The sequence below is a fragment of the Neopsephotus bourkii genome, unplaced genomic scaffold (assembly GCF_033783945.1).
Source record: "Neopsephotus bourkii isolate Nb327-2 ecotype Australia unplaced genomic scaffold, CSIRO-AGI_Nbou_v1 NB_1749, whole genome shotgun sequence".
In the NCBI taxonomy this organism is placed as follows: domain Eukaryota; kingdom Metazoa; phylum Chordata; class Aves; order Psittaciformes; family Psittacidae; genus Neopsephotus; species Neopsephotus bourkii.
This window is the reverse complement of record NW_026902223.1, coordinates 9,603,622-9,622,890: the sequence shown is the minus strand read 5'-3', so window position 1 is coordinate 9,622,890 and position 19,269 is coordinate 9,603,622. Positions and strand designations below refer to the sequence as shown.

At 58.0% G+C, this 19,269-nt stretch overlaps 1 protein-coding gene and 1 long non-coding RNA gene across 2 annotated transcripts in view; one reads left to right on the top strand and one right to left on the bottom strand.

Moving 5' to 3' along the window:
* CYGB (cytoglobin) overlaps positions 1-5,375 on the bottom strand; it is an 18,528-nt gene extending 13,153 nt beyond the window's left edge. Inside the window, 1 exon segment of the mRNA XM_061376928.1 lies at positions 4,872-5,375. Coding sequence (XP_061232912.1) covers positions 4,872-5,014 — 143 coding nt within the window. The 5' untranslated portion in view covers positions 5,015-5,375.
* On the top strand, positions 5,268-19,269 carry LOC133224964 (uncharacterized). Its single transcript, XR_009728981.1, has 4 exons — positions 5,268-5,383; positions 18,120-18,203; positions 18,649-18,704; positions 19,189-19,269. It is a non-coding gene; the product is annotated as an uncharacterized LOC133224964 (long non-coding RNA).

Below are 19,269 nucleotides of genomic sequence, written 5' to 3'. Positions count from 1 at the left end.
GAAAAGCTCTTCTGGGGTCACCCCAAGAGCTGCTGCAGCCCCGTGGCCATGCCAGGTGTGGGATGTGCGCAGGGATCCCCATGCAGCCGCTTGGCCATGACAGGTCCCCATGGCTCCAGGTCCTGCCGTCAGAGAAACCCAGCGCAGGGAAAGGGGCTGCTCCTGCACAGAGCTCATTGAACCCCTCTCAGCCCTTCACTGCCCATGCAGGGGGCTGCTGCTTCGGGAAGGGTTCCTCCTGCATGTTCTGCTCGGCAGGACAGAGCCCCGCTGCTCCTGGTCGCTCCATGTCTCCAGGGGAACATCTCTGCAGCTTGACCCCAATGATTCCAAGTGTGTGACGAGCCCTGGGATAGGGACATTGCCACACAGGAGGCTTTCACCGAGCCCTTTTCACAGCGAGGTACTGCAGCAGGGGCATCTCCCTGAGCTGCTCTGCTCTGAAGCTGGCCCTCTGGCATCAAAAAACAGGCCTTTCTTTCCCTATGGACACATCCCCAGAGCACTTTGGCCATTGCTGTAAATGCCAGTTTTGGGTGGATTTAACCCACGGGTTTAGATTCAGTTGGGCAAAACCAGGGTTTTCTGCATGGCCACACTCATTGCTCAGGCTCTTTGCTATTCTCACCTAAGCCTTACATCCAAGGAGTGCTTTTGTATTGCAAAGCTCTCTGCACGCTCTCTGGATCCAGGTGTATTAGCTCCGACTGAGCGGCCATCGAGATCCAGGGCCTGATTCTGCCCTGGCAGTCCTTCTGCTTCCCCTCCTACACCTCCTCAGAGGGAGGAGAAGGTAACAACGTGGGGAGTTTGGAAACTGATGGCTCTGGAGGGAACGGTGATGGAGAAGCCCTGCAGAGGTGGCCCAGCCCGCAGTGGCCGGTTGCATTGCCTGCCCTTGGCACGGCATCAATATTTGGTGTGGATTTGCTCAGGAGCTGACAGAAACCATCCCTTTGCTTTATCCCCTGGTGGGATCCATGGAGTTTCGTGGTCCCACATCTGTGACTGTGCTACGTGTGTGTGGGTGTGGGAAAGGATGTGTATGATGGGACACGGGACAGGCTGCGGTTTCAGTGCTGGAGGCCCGCGTTTAGTGGGGTCTGGAATGGAGCGAGGATCCCAAGCTGATGCTGCCCCTGCCTGGGTGCTCTCTGGGAGCATGGGGGGGGGCAATCACAGAACCGACCAGACTGGAAAAGACCTTTAAACTCATCAAGTCCAGCCCTGACCCCAGCACTGCCAAGGCCACCACTGAACCATGCAATGAATTGTGTTACAGCAAGGGGGATGCTTGGGGAGTGATGAAGGGCTCCTGTGCTGCACAATGAGCGCCAACGCAGATGCCAGAGGTGCTGGGAGCTCCTCTCACACCCCTGGGCTCCCCCACTGTGAGCTTTCATGCGGGGTCCTATAAAAAGGACTAACCCCTAAATTCCAATGGGGGAAACCGAGGCACAGCAATGAGCCAGGGGGCATGGGGACCTTGTGAGGGAGCCACCCAGCCCATGCACACAGCTCCAGATGTGCAGCTCCAGCTCCTGCTCCAGCCCCACAAGGGTTAAGGCAGTGGCTGGGAGATGGAGCCTGCAGAGGCCCCATAGCCCCGGAGGAGGAGGAGGATGAGCGGGGAGAGGAGCCTGTGCTTCCTCCGCTGTGAAGCTCCCCCACCGAGGAAATTGTCAATTAGAGGCGGTTGGAAGCACGCAGCAGATCCCCATGAGCCGGTGGCTGCTCAGCCAGCAGGGCCCATTACGGGTGTTTATGTCCCCTGGGCCCCCAAAGGCTCTGTGAGACCAGGACCCCGCTGTGCCCCCTTTGCTGTGGCTCCAGGCACTGCCATGAGGGCTGAGAATGCAGTGCCCAAATCCATGCCTCAGTTTCCCCATCTGCAAAGCACGGAAAGGCTGGGCTAGAGGAGGAGCAGAGGGAGCTGGATGGGCACTGCAGCCCTCCCTGTCACTGCCTTTGGGTGGGCATCGCTGCCTCCACCCTCAGGGCAATGAATCAGGCCCCAGGTTCTTTGGGACCCTTTAAATTCAGAGGTGCCGCCCTTCCCACATGGGAAAAAGTCATTCCCTGCCCTCAGCAGCCCTGGATGGATGGAGAGGGGTCGGAGCAGGAAAGCATGGAGGGACCCTCTGCCACCAGACACAGGCCACTCCCCGGTCACAACCCCAACAACAGAAATGCAGGTGCTAACTGATGTACCTCCTTTTATCACTCTGCAGATGGGGGTAGCACCAAACAGGTCCCACTGCCACGCACCCCCCTTCCCTCTCCTTGGCTGCCCATGTGCACGTCCCTTTCTGCCTCAGTTTCCCCAGCAAGGTGCTGGGCAACTCCAGCCCTGTGCCAGTAAAGCATGGAGGCTGGCTGGGGTGGCTCTGAGCCCCTGGCACCTTGTGAAGGAGCACCCGAAAGGGTGCTGGGTCAGCTCACACCGATCACATCCATCACATCCATCGCATCCCTCACACCCCCCACGTCCATTGCATCCATCACATCCATCGCATCCATTGCATCCATCGCATCCACCGCATCCACCGCACGGCACCAGCAGCCTCCCACCACCCCCTCCCCAGCCCCGACCTCTGGAGCTGCTGAATCATGTCTTGGGAAGCGGCTGCATCCCTCCCGCACCGCCTGGGCTCCCGGCGGCCTCCACGCATGACCCACTTCTCCCGGCGGCTGATGCCAGCTGGGAAACGCAGCCGATGGTGCTCCCAGCCCCGGCCCCGGCGGCTTTATCCGGGCACATGCTTCCCAGGGGAGAGCAGGTTGAGCTGTTGGAGCTGACGGGGGGAGCAGGGCTCGGGCAGCAGCGTGAGGCTCTCTTTGGGAATGGGGTTTGCTGCCAGAGGGAGCCGTGGCACAGGGATGCAGGCAGATGTGCTGCTCCAGCCGGGGATGCTGGAGGGGATGGGAGCTCTCCCACACTCCATCCCCACCATCCCTGGGGATGTGCACCGAAAGTCCAGCCCTTACTTGAAGCATCCCAGGGAAGTTTTGGCTGAGGGAGCGGGTGGTGGGTTTGGCTGGGATGTGCCAGGGCACATGTTATGGACAAACATAGGAAGGCTCCCAAGGAGCCAGGGTTTACCCTTGGAGCCAGCTCAGTCATGTCCTGGTGGCACAGCAATGGGGGAACCCCTCAGCGCAGCGCTGCATCCCACCAGGGGGAAAACCTCGAGGAGAAACTTCTATGGGGAAAGTTTGAGTCGGGAGCAGAGCTCGGCCACGTGGTCCCCATGGGGCCATGGCTCCACCTGGGTGCTGGGCAGGAGCTGCTGGCCAGGCCCGTGCTGAAGCTCATGGGGAAGCTGTGGCTGCCCCATCCCTGGCAGTGTTCAAGGCCAGGTTGGACACAGGGGCTTGGAGCAAGCTGCTCCAGTGGAAGGGGTCCCTGCCCATGGCAGGGGTTGGAGCTGGAGGAGCTTTAAGGTCCCTTCAACCCAACCTAATCTGTGGCTCTATGGTGGGGAAAAGAGGAATTTCTCATCCCCCAGCCCTCTGCCAACTGCAGCTTCAAACCCAGCCCAGGTGGGTTTGGTGTCGCAGCTCCTGACTGGCCCGGTTGGCTGCATGGAGCAGGAGCCATGGGGACCACTGTGAACCAGCTCTGAGACAAGGAATGCCCGAGGAGAGGCAGAGAGGGGACTCAATGCCATCTTGGATTCTCTGCAGAGGGGTCTTTCCCCATTGCAGTGCTGGCAGCGAGCCCGGAGGGGAGCCAGCCCCTGCTCTCTGCAGATCCCGTGGGCTCGGGGATCCCATTTGCTCTCAGCCTCCTGGAAAACTTTCGGATGATGATTAACAAACAGCGCATCCATCCGAGGGGCTCTCCCAGCGCCCTCAGCCCGGGCTGCAGGAGCAAAATGGGAAGGACACAACCCAGGCTCCTGGATCCGGGTCCAGGCAGGATTCCTGTTTTACTGGTCCCTGGGGTGGGCGGTGGGAGCTTTGTCTCTCTGCAGAGCATCTTTGCTGTTTGCCAACAGGTCAGTGTGGGCATCCCGCCTGCCCCTGTCCTCACCCTCACCATCCTCCTCTCCCCACTTCAATAAGGGAAACGGCCTCTGGGTGCTGCACCCCACTGACACCCCAAACTCCCGGCATCCACAGCACCCCATGGGATTCCCACTCGGCGCTTTCCCAGGGTACCTGGACAAGGGTGGCACCCCCAGACAACACAAGAAACCTGCCTCTGCTCCCCACCTCCAGAGCATCTCCCCTGCTTGCTTTCACGAGCTGCCCCAGCCCCACGCCGTCGGGTGATGTTCAGCATCCCACTCCCAGGATCCCGTGCCCCCCACATTCCCCCTTCCACCGCCAACTCCAGCGCTCTCCTTCCCGCCGACGCTGCCGCCGGAGGCACAGATGGTGCCCTGGGAGTCACACCTGCTTTGGGTTTGATCTTGGCTCCCAACTCGCATTATTTCACCCGCCAGCCTGCTACGTACCGATGCCATCCATCCGCTAACGGGGACACACACACACACCCCCCCCCACACACAACCCACCCCCAGCACACCCCAGCACCGCTCTGCTCCCCACCCCGCTCCTCCACACCCCCCCCAGCTCCATCCTCGGGCTAAGGTGACCTTTGTGATGGCAGCAGCTTCCCCCAAAGTCCCCACCAAGGCTCCCCCCGCCGCCACCACCCGGCTCGAAGGTGTGGAAATCAGAGGAGTGCTGTGAAACCCTCCCTGCTCCCAGGCAGCGAATACACCCAGCCAGCTCCCCACTCGCTGTCATTCATTCCAGTCCGGTTCTATATATTGTTCTGCCTCTTCCTGAGCTATAAAGAGATGCAGTTGGATGTGCTGCTTCCCTTTTTTTTTTTGCCTTGTTTGCTTGGATTTAAATACCTGATGAGTATGGAGACCCCCACGTCCTCGCAGTTTGCATAGACTCTGCTCCATGTCTCTTGAATCACCTTTTTCTCTGCGTCTGAAATCTCTTCACTTCTTTCCCATCTCTCAATCTCCATTTCTCCCTGGACTTTCTCCATGGAAAACAGCCGGCAGGATCCTCCGGGAAGCCAGGAGGAGAGCAAGGGGGATGTGTGCGAGCGGGTATATCCTGGGGAGGAGAGACAAGGTGTTTGCTCAGCGGCTCTGCCGACGCGGGGATGTGCAAATGTGTGTGTGTGTGTGTGTGTGTGTGCGAGCGCGGCTGCTGCCGCCGGGGTTGGAGGTGGAATCGAGCCGAAGATCCCGGGGCTTGCTGCGTGCGATCAGATCTCAGCCCTCCTGGTGCTGCCCATGGCTGGAGTTGGCTTCAGCTCGGCTCGGATGCGTGAGCCTGACTGATGGGGAACTGCCTAAAAGTGAAATATTCAAAGGCATCGCAAGACCAGCCTCTTTACCAACGTGTGAACGTGAGCTCACTTTCTCCCTCTCTCCTCCTCTCTCCCACTCCTCCCTCCTTCCCTGGTTTTTTTTCCCTTCCCAAAAGGGAGGGATGAGGGGGATGTTCTGGGCAACATCAGCTCCGTGCTGGGGAGGGGGGGAGGTTTTTATTCAGCCCTTGTAAACAGCTCCGAGGAAATTCAGAGCCCAAAGTGTGAGCTGAAGTTATCCCAAGCGCTGCCTGTGCTCAGCTCCCCCCGTGCTCCCGTGTTCTGTGTTTTGAAGGACAGAGCCTCACTTGCTTCTGATTCTTGGGCTGCACGAAGAGCCGGGTGAGACCCCAAAGCACCCCCTCACCCAGCATCCCTCTGCCACCCCAAAGAGATCAAGGTCCGTCCCACAGGGACTGATTCAGTGACAAGAATTTGCTCCCCTTCCCGTGGCAGGACCCAGCTGTGAAGGGACGTAGAGTTCAGGCACTTGGGAAAGGAGCAGATTCGTGCTCTGGAGTGCCTGGGCAGGGATGGAGAGCTCGGGAACACCTCCACGCCAGGCTCCCCTCTGCCCTGCTGTGTGCTCTTTTGGGCTGCTCCTTACCCAAATGCCATTCCCAGCTCCCTGACGAGCCGGATGGAACACCCGCAGCACAGCGGGAACGCCACAGGGACCTGTAATAACCGACAATCCCCCAGAGGGGGATCAGACACAAGGGAAGCAGCCGGGTGCGCTCAGCATCACACGGACAGGCAGGCTGAGGGCTGGGGTCTGAGCCCATCTGGGGCTGGAGCTTTGTCACTGCAGATCTGTCGCTGCTTTTTGCCATGTTTCTCCTCCAAACCAGCCAGCTCAGCAGTGTCAGCACATCTGCTCCTGCAGAGCTGGAGGGAGATGGAGGAGATGCTGCCCACCGGTCCCCTGCTGTGGGTGTCCCACTGGATTCATACAGGGGCAGACTGGGAGCCCTCGGCTCGGGGACACACAGCTCAGCTCAGCTGGGTGCTGCCAAACCCATGGTGTGAAAGCACAGCAGCCACCCCTACCTGCCTGGAGGTTGGGCACCATTCAGGTCCTCAGTGACAGCACCACCAGCTTCCACATCATCAGATCGGCAGTGGCCAGCTTGAAGTTTGGCTTTGTCTTCTGTCCATTGGCCATCAGCCTGAGCTCAGGCATTAGCTACAACGTTCTCAGGTGGCCACCATGCTCTGGACACAGGGTGGCATGGCCAAGCTGATCACCTCCCCTTAAAATGCAGGGGAAAAGCAGCTGCGCTTAGTTAGACCCAGCTTAAAACCAGAGCAACACTGCAGTGCAGTGCTGGTGCTTCCAAAAGGGAAAACCCTCAAACTATAGGGAATCTGAAGGCTCAGGTGATAGCCCAGGTGGAGCACTGGTTAAGTTATTACTTGCTGTGTAAAGAAAAGGACTCTGTGAAGCTTCTGCACTTGGTGTTTCAGCCAATTCTGGTACCTTCCCCTTGCTCCTCAGCACTGGCAGTCCAAGCATCTTGGCCCAAGAGTCTCCATTTAGAAATCTGAGAGTATCAGAAACTGTTGGAAAAGTGAGAGATCCCCAGCCTTTTCCAGGCTTTGCCTCCCTCTTTGGGGACTCCGGATCGGGCTCTGTGATGGCAGGAGCCCATCCTCATCCCCATGTACCACAAACAGGGGATGTGAGTGAAGTGGCAGTGATGCTCCTCTGCCCCAAAATCCCAAACGAACCCCAACAGCCCTGAACTTCAGCATCTTACCACACACATGGGACATAAATCAGGGCCCAGGGTGCAGGCACACGCTGTCACATGCCAGCCACCCGTTTCCATGGTTTCCCATGACTATGGCTCTCCAGGGCTCAGGGTGAGGAGGAGACTTGTTCCAGAAGGAGAAAGATGCTGCGTTGATACCATTGCTGGGAAATCCTGGCTGGGAATTGCACTGGCAGGCCCTTGTGCAGCCCTATGGAGAATCTGGTGACCCTCTGGTGCAAGGTGCTGTGCCGAGGGAGGTGACAGCCCTCACAGCTGGGATGGCATTTGCTCGCCCTGCCCAGCCTAAGATGCCCTTGGTCGCTGTCCCAGAGGGTGACCGAGGGATGGGGACAGAGGACATGGTTCCCACAGCCAGTGGGAAGGCTGAGCCTGGGTAACCCATATGGAAGGAATCAGTGCTTCTGTCTCAGATCCCAGTTCAACACGCTGATCCCTCACCCCTCTCCACTGGAGCATCACATCCCTCCTACTTCCCACCTCCTTCCCACAGACCTGTCCCCACAACAGGGGACACTGTGGAGCCTGAGATGCTCCTCCCATCGCTTCTGCATGCTAGGAAGAGGCGAAGCTCCTGCTCAAGCCGTTCTCCCCTCGCACAGCCGCAGGGTGAGGCCGGGCTCCCGGGCTGTGCCGTGCTCCTGCGGGATCTGCTCCCACCTGCCGACGGCTTTCCCTGCTCCCGCCGTGCCCTCCCACATCGCCTCTCCTCCTCCCTTGCACTGGGTGCAGTGAGGAACGTACTTGGCTCCCGATCCTCGAGTGGGAGGTGAAGGCAAAAACTCCCGAGCCTTCAGCTCCCCGGTGCGTGGGATGCGGATTATGGCAGAGCCCCCCCTTGACTCCTCCACTGCCTCCGGGGCGAAGGTGGAACCCCCACATCCAGACCCCGGGGCTGAGCCCACCTTCCCTGGTGCACAGAGCCTTCACGTGTCCCCTGCCAAGTCAGCTCCTTCTCACAAACACCATTTGCTGGGGTGGCCCCGGGTAAAGACCCCAGGAGTTCCCTCTGGGAGTGCTTTGGGAAGGAGCTGCCCCAAGCCCTTGGTGCTGGTGTGATGCTGGGACCCTTCTCCAGGCCCTCAAGACACCAACCTGGCCAGATCCAAGCAGTCCTGGCATTCTGAGTGCAATAAGGCTGGAGATGTCAGTGTGGTAAAGCCAAGGCACCCAGAAGAGCAGCCCTGACTCTGCTCCTCTTCCATCAGAGCTGGACAGGGACGTGGAAGGTGACGATAGGGATCTGCCTCTTTTGCTCCCACCGATGTGGCCATGGGCTATTGCATGTCCTTGGGTGTTCCTCCTTCATCCTGCTCTCAGAGCCCATCCAAGCTGCTGCTTTATCTCACCCAGCGATGCTGGACTTGTCACCCTAACCCACTGCTGGAAGGAAGCGCTGGGTTGCCACCCAGCTCACCCAGCATTGCCCCAGCAATGATTCCCTTCTCCCCTCCCCTAATCCAGCCCTGCTGCTAACTGCAAAGTCCTGGCCAGAACAGGAATAACAAGACTTTAGGAAACGGCTTTGCAGTGCCTGCTACCCAGGAGGGAAGGATTTAGCTTAAAGCCTGGATAAATGCTCTGCACTTATTGCAGGTTTCCTTCCCTGGCTTCTCTGATCCCAGGAGACCCGTGTGCAATCCTGATGCTCCAGCTCTGTGCTGGCAGTGCCTGCGGCCTCTGAGCCATTGCTGCAGGAATGGGCTGGAGGACATGTCCGGGTGATAAAAGGGGGTACAGCCAACAGGACCACCCCCCCCCGAGCCAGCTGGGATGGCATCACTGCCGGCATCTCCATCACACGGGATGCTGTGGGATCCCAGGGCAATCCCGCAGCTGCTGGCCACGTTGCTGGCGTGCTCGGTCACCCACTGTAAAGAGCAGCAGTGCTGAGAGGCTGGGATCCCCCAGCTCCGTGTCCTCCGCTCTGGGAAGAGCAGGGCCAGGGAAGCAGCAGTGCAGGAGCTGCTGTCCTGTCCCAGCCATGGGCAGCCCCAGGAAGCGGAATGGGACGAAGCTGGAGCAGACATTCCTCCTCTGATTGAAACCAGACCTCAGGCCGTGCTGCTGACTGGAGCTGGTGGGGAATGTGTTTAAACCAAACCAGCCTTCCCTCTCCTTCCTGCATGGAAACAGGGTTCGTCTGCTCCGGGGCTGAAGTACAACAGATGTGGCTTTGTGCAGAGACCGAGGTGCCACAAAGCAAATCCCACAGTGGGACCCTGCCCTGAGCCCCCAGCTCCCAGAGGGGACCTCAAGCCCTGGGGCCACCTTGACCTCAACCTCACCACCCACATATGGGAACAGGATGGGGGAGATGCTCTGGGGAGCAGGACCGCAGCAGTGCTGGGGTGATGCCCGGGAAGGGAGCACAGGATGGGGGCACACGGACAGGACCCTCGGCAGCAGTGGGCAGGGGTAGGAGCACAGCATCCCTGTGACCTTCCCAAACCTTGTGTCAGCTTCCTGCTTCCCTATGCAGAAACAGCGCTCCCAACCCACACAGCCCAAAGGATCCCAAGGATCCGGCAATGCCGGGGAACAGGAGGAAGAGGAGAGGGGCCCTGGGATCAGGGCTGGGGGCTGCCCCGTGCTCACAGGCAGGGTGAGAAGCTGCCAAGGCAGCCCTGGAGAGCACTTCCCACCCAGACCAACCCGGTCCCATGCTGGGAATTGCTCAACCCCCCCCAGTCCCACACTGGGATTTGAAGAAATCAAGGCCTCGTGATGCGGCCGGGAGGGATGAAGCAAGAGGCTCAGGTGCCAGATCCAGCATCCCGGGGCTGCATGGGCAAGGCCCCAGCCGGCTGCTGCACTTCCTCAGACCCTGGTGGTGTCACCACCTTCCCCTCCATGCCCCCCCATGCCGAGCTGTCCCCACAGCAGGAACCAGCCACCCCCCGGGAGCACGGCCCCTGTCAGAGCCGGACCCATCAGCGGTAAGCGGGGATGACAGGGTCCTTGGGAAACAAGTCAGCGCTTCCAAACAGATTCTCTTTGCTGCTCTTTTCCTTCCTGAAGCTGGTGTGAGCATGGCAGGGGTTGCTCAGGAAAGCCAGGAAGCTAATATATTCATGTCATCTTGCATTTGGTGCCAGGACATGAAGTAAACACCGTCAGGGACCTCGCTCCGGTTCAAAGACAAGCCCTGTTTCTTATTCCGATCACATTATCCATGCTCCCCGTACAGCTTCATTGATTCATATCTTAAAAAGAAAAGCCTTCAAAACCCATTAAGGCTGCCTCGCTGTTCCAGCCCTGCTCTCAAGGGCTAGGGCAAGATGCATTAACTAATCTGCTCACATTACCTTGCCTTTGAACCGAGCAGCTCTCGGTGTCAATCAAGAGTGTTTGGAACCCATACGCACCCATGCGGGGCGAGCCTGGGCTGCTGAGGTCACCCAATGTCAACCGAGTGGCATTGATGGTCCCTTTCACACCCAGGGAGCACCCAGGGCTTGTGCCTATGGTGGAGCAGCCCAGGTTAGGGTCCTCTGTTTGGCCACTGAGGACCATATGGTTATAAATGAGATCACGGAGGAGCAAGAGCAGGGCCCTTGCTGGTGTCGGTGCGGTTGGGGCTCGGCCAGCAGTGATGTCCTTGCAGGGACTGCGAAAGCCACGGTGCTATTGCCAGGCAATAGCAGGTCCTTGCAGCCCCCTGGGCTCCAGCTCGGCAGCAGCGCTGTGTATGGGGCTTCCATGACTTCAGAGCACACTGAAACGTGCTCCAACCAGGACACAGGGCTCGGCTGCCCCGTACCCCCCCGGTGCCTTGTGCAAGGCAGCTCCGTGCCCTCCGGCCGGACTTCCCCTTGGGAAGGGATCATTCCCTCCCGTTTCCAGCTGGCCTCAGGACACACTGGGGCTGCTTCTTCCACTGCTCTCCCCAAGGCTTCCCATCACACTGGCGCCAGCAGCGAGGCTGATCCGTCCCCTCTGCCCCTGGCTGACCCCCACGTTCAGGGATGGGGACTGTTTACTGGACGGGCTTAGAGGGATTTGGCTTCACTGAGATTTCAAGGGCTGCTCGTGCCTTGGGTTTAGGGTTTGGAGTGCTTGGAGAGGACATGCCCACGTGGCTGGATCTGGGGCATCTCTGGCCGTGGCTGGGTGCGGGTGGAAAGGCAGGCTCCTTGGGAAGCTCAGCTTTGCTCTCTCTTTCAGACCCAAGCGGTCACTGAGCCTGGACTGATGTAGGTTGCTTGGATTCGGTTCTGGTTTCAAAAGCCTGTTGCAGGAAGAAGCTGTTTTCCAGCTGAGTTACGGGAATGCCCAGCTTGGGGTTTTTCCTTCTGCTGCGGCCAGCATCAGCCCCATGTCAGCCCCTGTCTGACCCATGGCTGCCTGGGAAGCCACTGCCCAGGTCTTCCTGCCTGCTCCGGGCCTCTTCTCCAAGTCAGGACCTCCATGCGCCATTAAACCCCTCTGTGTTCATGGGCATGCATCGTCCCCTTGCCCTCTCTCTTACAGTGATTGCTTTCCCAGTTCTCTTCAATCTAAACCCACCAAATCACTCCATTCCAGATGCGTTTTGAGTCGAAAAGGACTGACCTGGGGTGAGGTGTGTGAAAACACTTCACTGCCCTCAGGCAGGGACATCTAAGGAGCTTACAGGGAAGGGAAAGTGGAAGACAATGGGCACAGAGGTAGTGCAGGAGACTGTGGGGCCAGAGCACTGTCCTGGAGGGAGGTGTGTGATGGGGCTGTTGAGTGATGGGGGAGTGGGGAGGAGGAGGCAAACCCAGCCTGAGCGAGGGGAGGATGCAGGCAAGGTCTTGGATCAGCTGCCTGAGAGGTGTCCATGGGGAACTGCAGGCAGGTCTGAGCCTGTCAGATCAGCAGAGCCAGGGAGGGGGTTGAGACAGGAGGAGGAACGCAGGAGCTGGAGGGAAAGGGAAAAGGAGGAATGTGGTGAAAGAGGGGAAAGGGGGGAGCAGAGGGGAGCACCCAGCCCTGGGGCAGGAGTGGGGTGGTCGGGGTGGGAATGGGCTTGGTTCATCACAGGTCACCTGGGGACCAGCTGGGGCAGGAGCACCACGTGCCAAAACCTATTAAGTGCTCAAGGGGTCACGGAGCAGCCGCTTGGCTCTCTCCCGCCCACAGGTCAGAGGAGAGCGTCCTTGTGTGTCACCTAATTCCATCGGATCCTGCCCTAATCCCTCTCAAAACCAGCCCTGGGAGCCTTCAGCTGGGTGCCGGGGAGAGCCGCCGGGGTGCCGGGCCAGGGGGCACGGTGACAGCCTGCGGGAGCGTGGGGATGGAGGCAGCGCCATGTGCACCACAGCCCTGCTCCTCGGCACGCTGGTCATGATCCTGCGGCGCCGCTTCTCCAACAGAGTCGAACCGTACGTGCTCTGTCATCCCCTTCCCATCCCCTTCCCATCCTCTTCCCATTCTCTTCCCATCCCCTTCCCATCCCCTTCCCATTCTCTTCCCATCCCTTTCCCATCCTCTTGGCTCCCTGGGGCTGGGATAAGTGGGTGAGGGGAGGCCCTGGGATGGAGGATCTCACTACTCAGCCTAAGAGATGTCTTTAGAGGTAGTTTTCCTGTAGTTTCAGTCCTCTGAGTGACATCAGGAGACACAGAATCATAGAAGCATAGAATGGTTTGGGTTGGAAAGGACCTTAAAGCTCCTCCAGCTCCAGCCCCTGTCACAGGCAGGGACACCTTCCACTAGAGCAGCTTGCTCCAAGCTCCAAGCCCCTGTGTCCACTCTGGCCAGGGATGGAGCATTCACCACTTCCTTGTGCTGGGCACAAAGGAGTCACCTCCTCCCTGTTGTATCAGCACAAGCAAGGAGGAAATGCAGGATTGCTCCTGTCTCTCTGGTGTGGAGGGCCAGGGTTGAACTCCTGGGATGCTTTCACCCACACCAATCAAGGTGTTTTACAAACGGAGTGGTCCAGCATCCTGCTGCCCATCCAGGCAAGCAGCCTGGCTGCCTGTGTGTCCTCATGCCTGAGCTGTGAAGGAGACTGAGCAGTGCTCTCAGTGTGGGGACATCACCAGGCTGCCAACGACACCCAGCAGCCAAACCCTCATCTGGTGTGGAACAGCCCCGGGGAGGTCCCTGGGATGCTGGGGGGGTTGGATGAGCATCTGGGTGCAGAGGATGCTTGAGAGCATCAGCGACACGGTGGCTCTCAGAAGAGCCAGCAGCCACCCCGCGGCAGCCGCGGCCCTGTTGCACCGCGCTCTGTGCCCGCACACACGTCCTGGCTCCGAGGCAGTGGCAGGCAGCAGATGGGAAGGGACTTGCTGCAGTCCCGCATCGCGGCAGTGACAGAGCCACCATGGGTGTGCGGGGTCACCTCCTGCTCTGAGCATCCCCGCTGGGCCACGGGCACGCTGCCGGCGGCTGCGCCTTCCCCCGGTGCCTTTCGGGAGGGGGTTTGCTCCCGTTCAGCACCCGCTTGGCTCCACGCGTGCCATGGGGCCGCCTGCTCCAGCGCCAGTTTCTGCTGGAGATGTGCGAACCCGTTTAGCATAGACTGGAGCCGTGAGCGTGCGGAGGTCGAGCTGGCACCTAGTGAGACAGTGAGGCAGGGGAGGGGGGAACAAGACTCGAGGCAGGCCCTGTGTGCCCCTGGCTCTCCCTGCGCTACCTGCAGCACTGCCTGAACAGAAGACTCATCAAGTGCCTGAGCAAACACGAGCTCGCTGCAGAGGTTGAGGCTCCCTCCGAGCAGAGATGCATGGGGAGGCTGGCAGAGCTGCCTTCCTGCAGGTCCATTCCATGGGAAGCTGCAGGGCTTGCACACGGGCTGTGATGCCGCTGGTGCTGGCAGCCCTGTGGTGGCAGAACCAGCCATAGGAGCAGGCGTGAGCTGCCTCCAGGGTGGTAGGGACAGGGGTGCAGGGACATTGTTGTGGCTGGCTCAGCACCCGGTCACTGCAAGCCAAGCGTGCAGGTGTGGGAGAAGGTGTCAGGGCTGCTGGTTTATGGCTCAGCCACTGTTGTCCTTGCTGCTAGGAGCAAGCATTGGGAAAGCACAAAACCTCGGAGCCGAAGGAGCTGGGGTTGGCAGGGATGCTGGGGCTGCCTGGGCCATCTCCACTCCTGCAGAGGCACGACTTCCCCACGTCTAAACCAGTATCCCACAGGCTGGTCAGACCCTGTATCGGACTGCCTTCACCATCACCATCATCATCAATGTGTGGCTGGTGAGACAGCAATGCAGGGATGGAGTGGGCCGGTACCCACACCAGCAGCTCAAGCCTGGACTTGGCAAGAGGGTTTCCTGGCATGGACCTGGGGAGCATGAGGACATTCACAGCTGGATGGGCTGGAGAGGCTCCCTCCGAGTCCCACTGCAGCTCTCAGACAGGCACCGGTCTGGGTGCAAAGGCACCAGCCCACAGAGAAGCTGCATGCCGCTAGATTAGTCCTTAAGGTGATTAATTGCCCTCACCATTAAACACCAGTGGCCATGAAGAGGTTTTCTACTTGCTCTGTTTGAGATGTTCATCTCTTTACCGTGCTCTGCACTGGCATAAATCAGAGCAGTTCCACTGACAGCTTTATACCAGGAGGGAATTAGTCTCCAGCCTTTCACATTTCAGAAAAGAGAAGTAGCAGAAGCCAGAAAAGCCAGTGCTGCTGTCCAGGGTCGGGGGAAGTGGTAGAGGGGACCAAGGCAGAACAGACCGATGCTTCAGATGGGCATGGTGGAGGGCAGGAAGCATCCTCCACACCACCAACAGCACCGGAGCTTCAACCCAGTTTTGATCCAACTGGAGTTTGGTGAGGTCCAGGCTCAAGCTGGGTTGGCACCAGGACCCCATACGGCAAGAAAGACCAGGACTTGCCCCATGTGCACTGGTCTGGATGACTCCTGGGTTAAAGACATCCCTGAAAAGCAGCACACAGTGAAGAAAAAGCCAGGAGGAGCCCACATGTTCCGTGGGATAAAGCTGCCTCCCTACAGGAACGTCCTTCTGGCTCTGACGTCCCCGTGTGCGAAGCAGAGCGTGTGTCCCGGGCAAAGGACACAAATGAACAGCCCAGGCAAGATCAGATTATGTGAAATCCTCTGCCCATTTGACCTCCTTCACGTCTCATCTTCTATTTATATGCCTTGAGGCTGCCAGGGACAGTGAGGGTTGTCCTTGGCCCACACTCACAGGGCTGGAGGGCTCAGCCGTGGGTCTGTGGGGTCAGGGTTGGCCACCGGACCCAGCTGACGCCCTTCAGAAAGGGAGGTTTGAAGGTTTCCTCCTAACCTGGCCATGGGGTCTGCTATCCCCATCTCACTAGAGCTGGAAAGCAAACTGACACCAACCCTGGGCTAACCTCCCATCAAGGGATAGGAAGGTCGAGGGGGACTCCTTGGGCTTCAGCACTTGGGTTTCCTCAGCAAGCAGTGATTTATCCTTTGGTTTCTGTGTTATTTAATGAGAAGGTGCTGGCCAGGGGCCAGGGCTGGTTATGGGTGCCTGCTCTGTTTGCCTTTCTCATGTTCTTCCCCTCCAGGCCCTTCCCCACTGCCTGCTCCGGATGCGTGTGTGGGTTTGGGAGGTAGAGATGCTGCTGACTCAGAGCCCAAGGTTTGGTCTTGGTGCTGGTCCAGCACAGGGGATGCAGGGACATTGAGCACCCAAAGGAGCCTGCTGGAAGAGCCAGGTCTGTGAGGGAATGTGTTCTCCATGGGGTGCTCTTGGAGAGGGATTGGGTCAGGGACTTGCTATGGCAAACCAAAGGAAGTGCTCTGGGGACGTGAAACATGGATTTGCCTCGACTGCTGCTTTCTCAGCCCCCTCACAAACAGGCTGGACATGAATCCCTGGGCCTCCAATGGGTTATTGTCCTAGGACAGGGAGCCAGCACCATGGAGAGAGAGAGCGTGTAGTGCCTGTGCTGATCAATCCCCCATGAGGACACCCTCATTGCACCCCACACACCGTGCTGCAAGGCAAGAACAGACTCTACAGCACCTCAGGCTGGAGAAAACAGAGCTGGTAGCTTGGCATCCATGGGATTTAACCTTCCAGCCTCATTCCCTTTGGGACACAGGACGTGGCCTCCTCGTTTCCACCGCCCAGGCAGGGCTCTGCATCTCTGGTGCTGCTGAAGCAATCAGTGCGCAGCAGGCATGCACAGACAAGTGTCAGCTGAATTCCTGCACGGCTTAAATACATCAGCAAGGCCACAAACACAGCTCCAAAGTGCTGCAGGCACAGCTGAGCTGATAAATAACCCCCAAAGCCACCGGCAAGTGAAATACACCCCTATCTCCAGGCTTAGCATCACTTTCCCCCTTCTATCCGTACAGCAGCTGAGCAGATCCACTCGTTACCTTGCTGTGCTTGAATCCAGTACCAGAAGGGTCAATTCTGTGCCACTTCTGCGGAGTCATTATCCTGTCGGTTATATAAATGTCTGGGCATGCACAAAAGGCAGTGCTGATACAGTGGCTCCGGCACCAACCCGCTCCAACACCTGCTTTTCAGCTGGAGAGAAAGCCGAGCACAAGAACATCTCGAGAGCTGTCACACAGAAGGCTGCTGGCTTTCAAGCTGAATGGAGGTCTAAATAGCTCTCACTTTGCCTTTGGAATCTCATTTCTAAATGCAATTAATACTGGCACATGCATAATGAGAGAGTGACGAGCGAATCCAGACTCCAGCAATAAAGAAGCCAGCCCCAAGTGCTATGTAAATATTACAAATCCTCACTAGGAGCTGACCCGGGGAAGAAAGCTTTCTGATGATTAAACCCAAGTGACAATACGACTGGATTCCTACATCTGTCACAATACTACCTGCTGATACATAATGAGCTACGCGAAAAGAACCAGCTCTTGCTGCTCTTCAGTGCACAGAAAATGTCTATTTGTAGAATGTAATTAATCTCTTCTTCAAACTCAGGAACCTTAGTGTCCTTGGTAACAACATCCCAGTGACTCAGAGTGGCTCTGGCTTCTCCTTCTGATTTCTGAGCAAGTTATTGAGAGTGACCCCCAATTCGAGCATGTGCTTCAGCAGTGGGAAAGCCAGCTGGGTATCTGGAGGTGGGGATGGGGTTTACCACCTCTCTGCTCCCTGCAGGGCTCCTTCTGCAGCTTAAGGAGGTTCCTGGACTTGTTTCAGCCACATTCCTTTGGATGAGATGAGCTCTGTCCCAAGACCTGGTCGCCAACCAGGGCAGCACAATTCCCTTTTACCATCAGGTGTAACAGGGCAGAGAACAACACTGAAAGCAGAGCAAGGGCAAGAACCACAGCGTGAAGCTGCTCCCTCTTTCCCCTGGTTTCCATGGGCAGCAAGTACTAGGCAATTATGCTCTGCATGTGTGTCCATGCACACACACATGTCACTGCTCCCCAGAGATGGCTTTTGAGCCTAATGGCTCATTTCAGCCAATTTTGCCTGGGGATAGAGGTTCAAAGACATCCAGTCCCTACCTGGTAGCAAAGATGCAAAGCCATGAGCGCTGACGTGGCAGAGGGATGCAGGGAAGCGATGCGTCGCCCTTTTCTCCTGCCACCCCACTAGGCCTGGCCGAGACTGGTGCTGCAAAGGCAAAGCTGGGCCACTCCAAAGCACCCAGGGGGCATCTCTGCTTTCTATGAATTTCAGTGGGGAGCTACCACTGCTGGATGTTGCTCACTGACCCAGTTCCAAAGCCCAGGGGAAGGCTGGGCTGTGATAAAGGGACAGCTGGTTGGAGAGAGGGTGATGGAGGACTTGCATGATTTATTTATTTCCTGGCAAAAATAACAACAACAACAACAGAGAAGAATTGTTGGATAAAATCAGCATATTCCAGGCTAAAATGTGCTGCAGCAATTCCTTGTGGGATTTGAGCTGCGGTGCCTGCTCTCCCTGCAGCTCCAGGCTGCTTTGCAGAGCCAGGGGGACATGGGGAAAAGGAGGTTTCTGTCATTACCTCCTTGATTCAAAGCTGCCTTTTCTTGCAGCAAGTCACCACTTTCATTGAGACAGAGCTGCAGTTGGCACCACTGCCCACAGCTCACCCATCTCCTCTGTCCCCAGGTATCCCGAGGGAGAAGAAGAGACCAGGAGAGACGCTGGCTCCGACCCTCGCACCACGTAACACTGCTCCGGAGTCAAAGCCAGGTGGGATGCAGCAGTTACCTGGGATAGAGGCAGCTCTGGGGGAACTGTGCTAGCTTTGGGGTGCAAAGCCTCATCTTTGCCTTTCTGCCCTGCTCACAGACGCCTCAGGCATTTTAATGATGATTCCTTCCTGTTTCACCCAGGAGTTATAGGTCTCTGCCTACCAGTGAGGCTGTGAAGGCTCTGGAAAACTGGCTCACTCTGGGGGGAAGGAATTAGAGCCTGGAACTCAGATTGGAAGGGAAAAGCCCATTTTTCCATCACTTTCAGTAGCAGCTCAGGTACCAAGTGAGGGTACATCCAGCCCCTCCTCTGTGCCTGCCTGGATGCCAGGCGCATCTCGCAGGGACAGAAAAGGCAGCAGAGCCAGTGGTGGTCCAGCCAAGGTGGGATGGGATGTGTGACATGGGGGCTTGGCACTGATGTGGCTTTGTGTCCTGCACAGTGACTCCAGGGAGGGAGGCCCAGCTCCTGCCTGTCCATCTGTGGCTCCCAGCACAGGTAGGGCAGCTCACACCTCTGGAGTTGAGGGGACACTGGCCTGGGCTGGGACACGTGTGTGGGGTTCGGGGGGGAACTGAAGCTGTCTTTCCTCATCCCCTTCAGCCTACAAGGAACTGCTGAATGCCTATGGGGAGCTCAGGGACTCACCTTGCTCTTCCTTCCCTTCTGCAGATCCTCCAAGGATCATAATCTTATCATCCCTGCTCTCTGCAAACAATCAATCATAGAATCCTCATACAATGTCAGACTGGTTTGGGTTGAAGGGACCTTAAAGCTCCTACAGCTCCAACCCCTGCCACGGGCAGGGACCCCTTCCACTGGAGCAGCTTGCTCCAAGCCCCTGTGTCCAACCTGGCCTTGAGCACTGCCAGGGATGGGGCAGCCACAGCTTCTCTGGGCACCCTGTGCCAGCGCCTCAGCACCCTCACAGGGAAGAATCCTTTCCACAAAGAATTAACCATGACTCCTTCTCCCCCTGCAGCTCCCCTGCACCCGGCACATCCCAGCCTTGGCACACGCCTGGCAGCACAACCCATGCCAACACCTCCCATCTCCCCTCCAC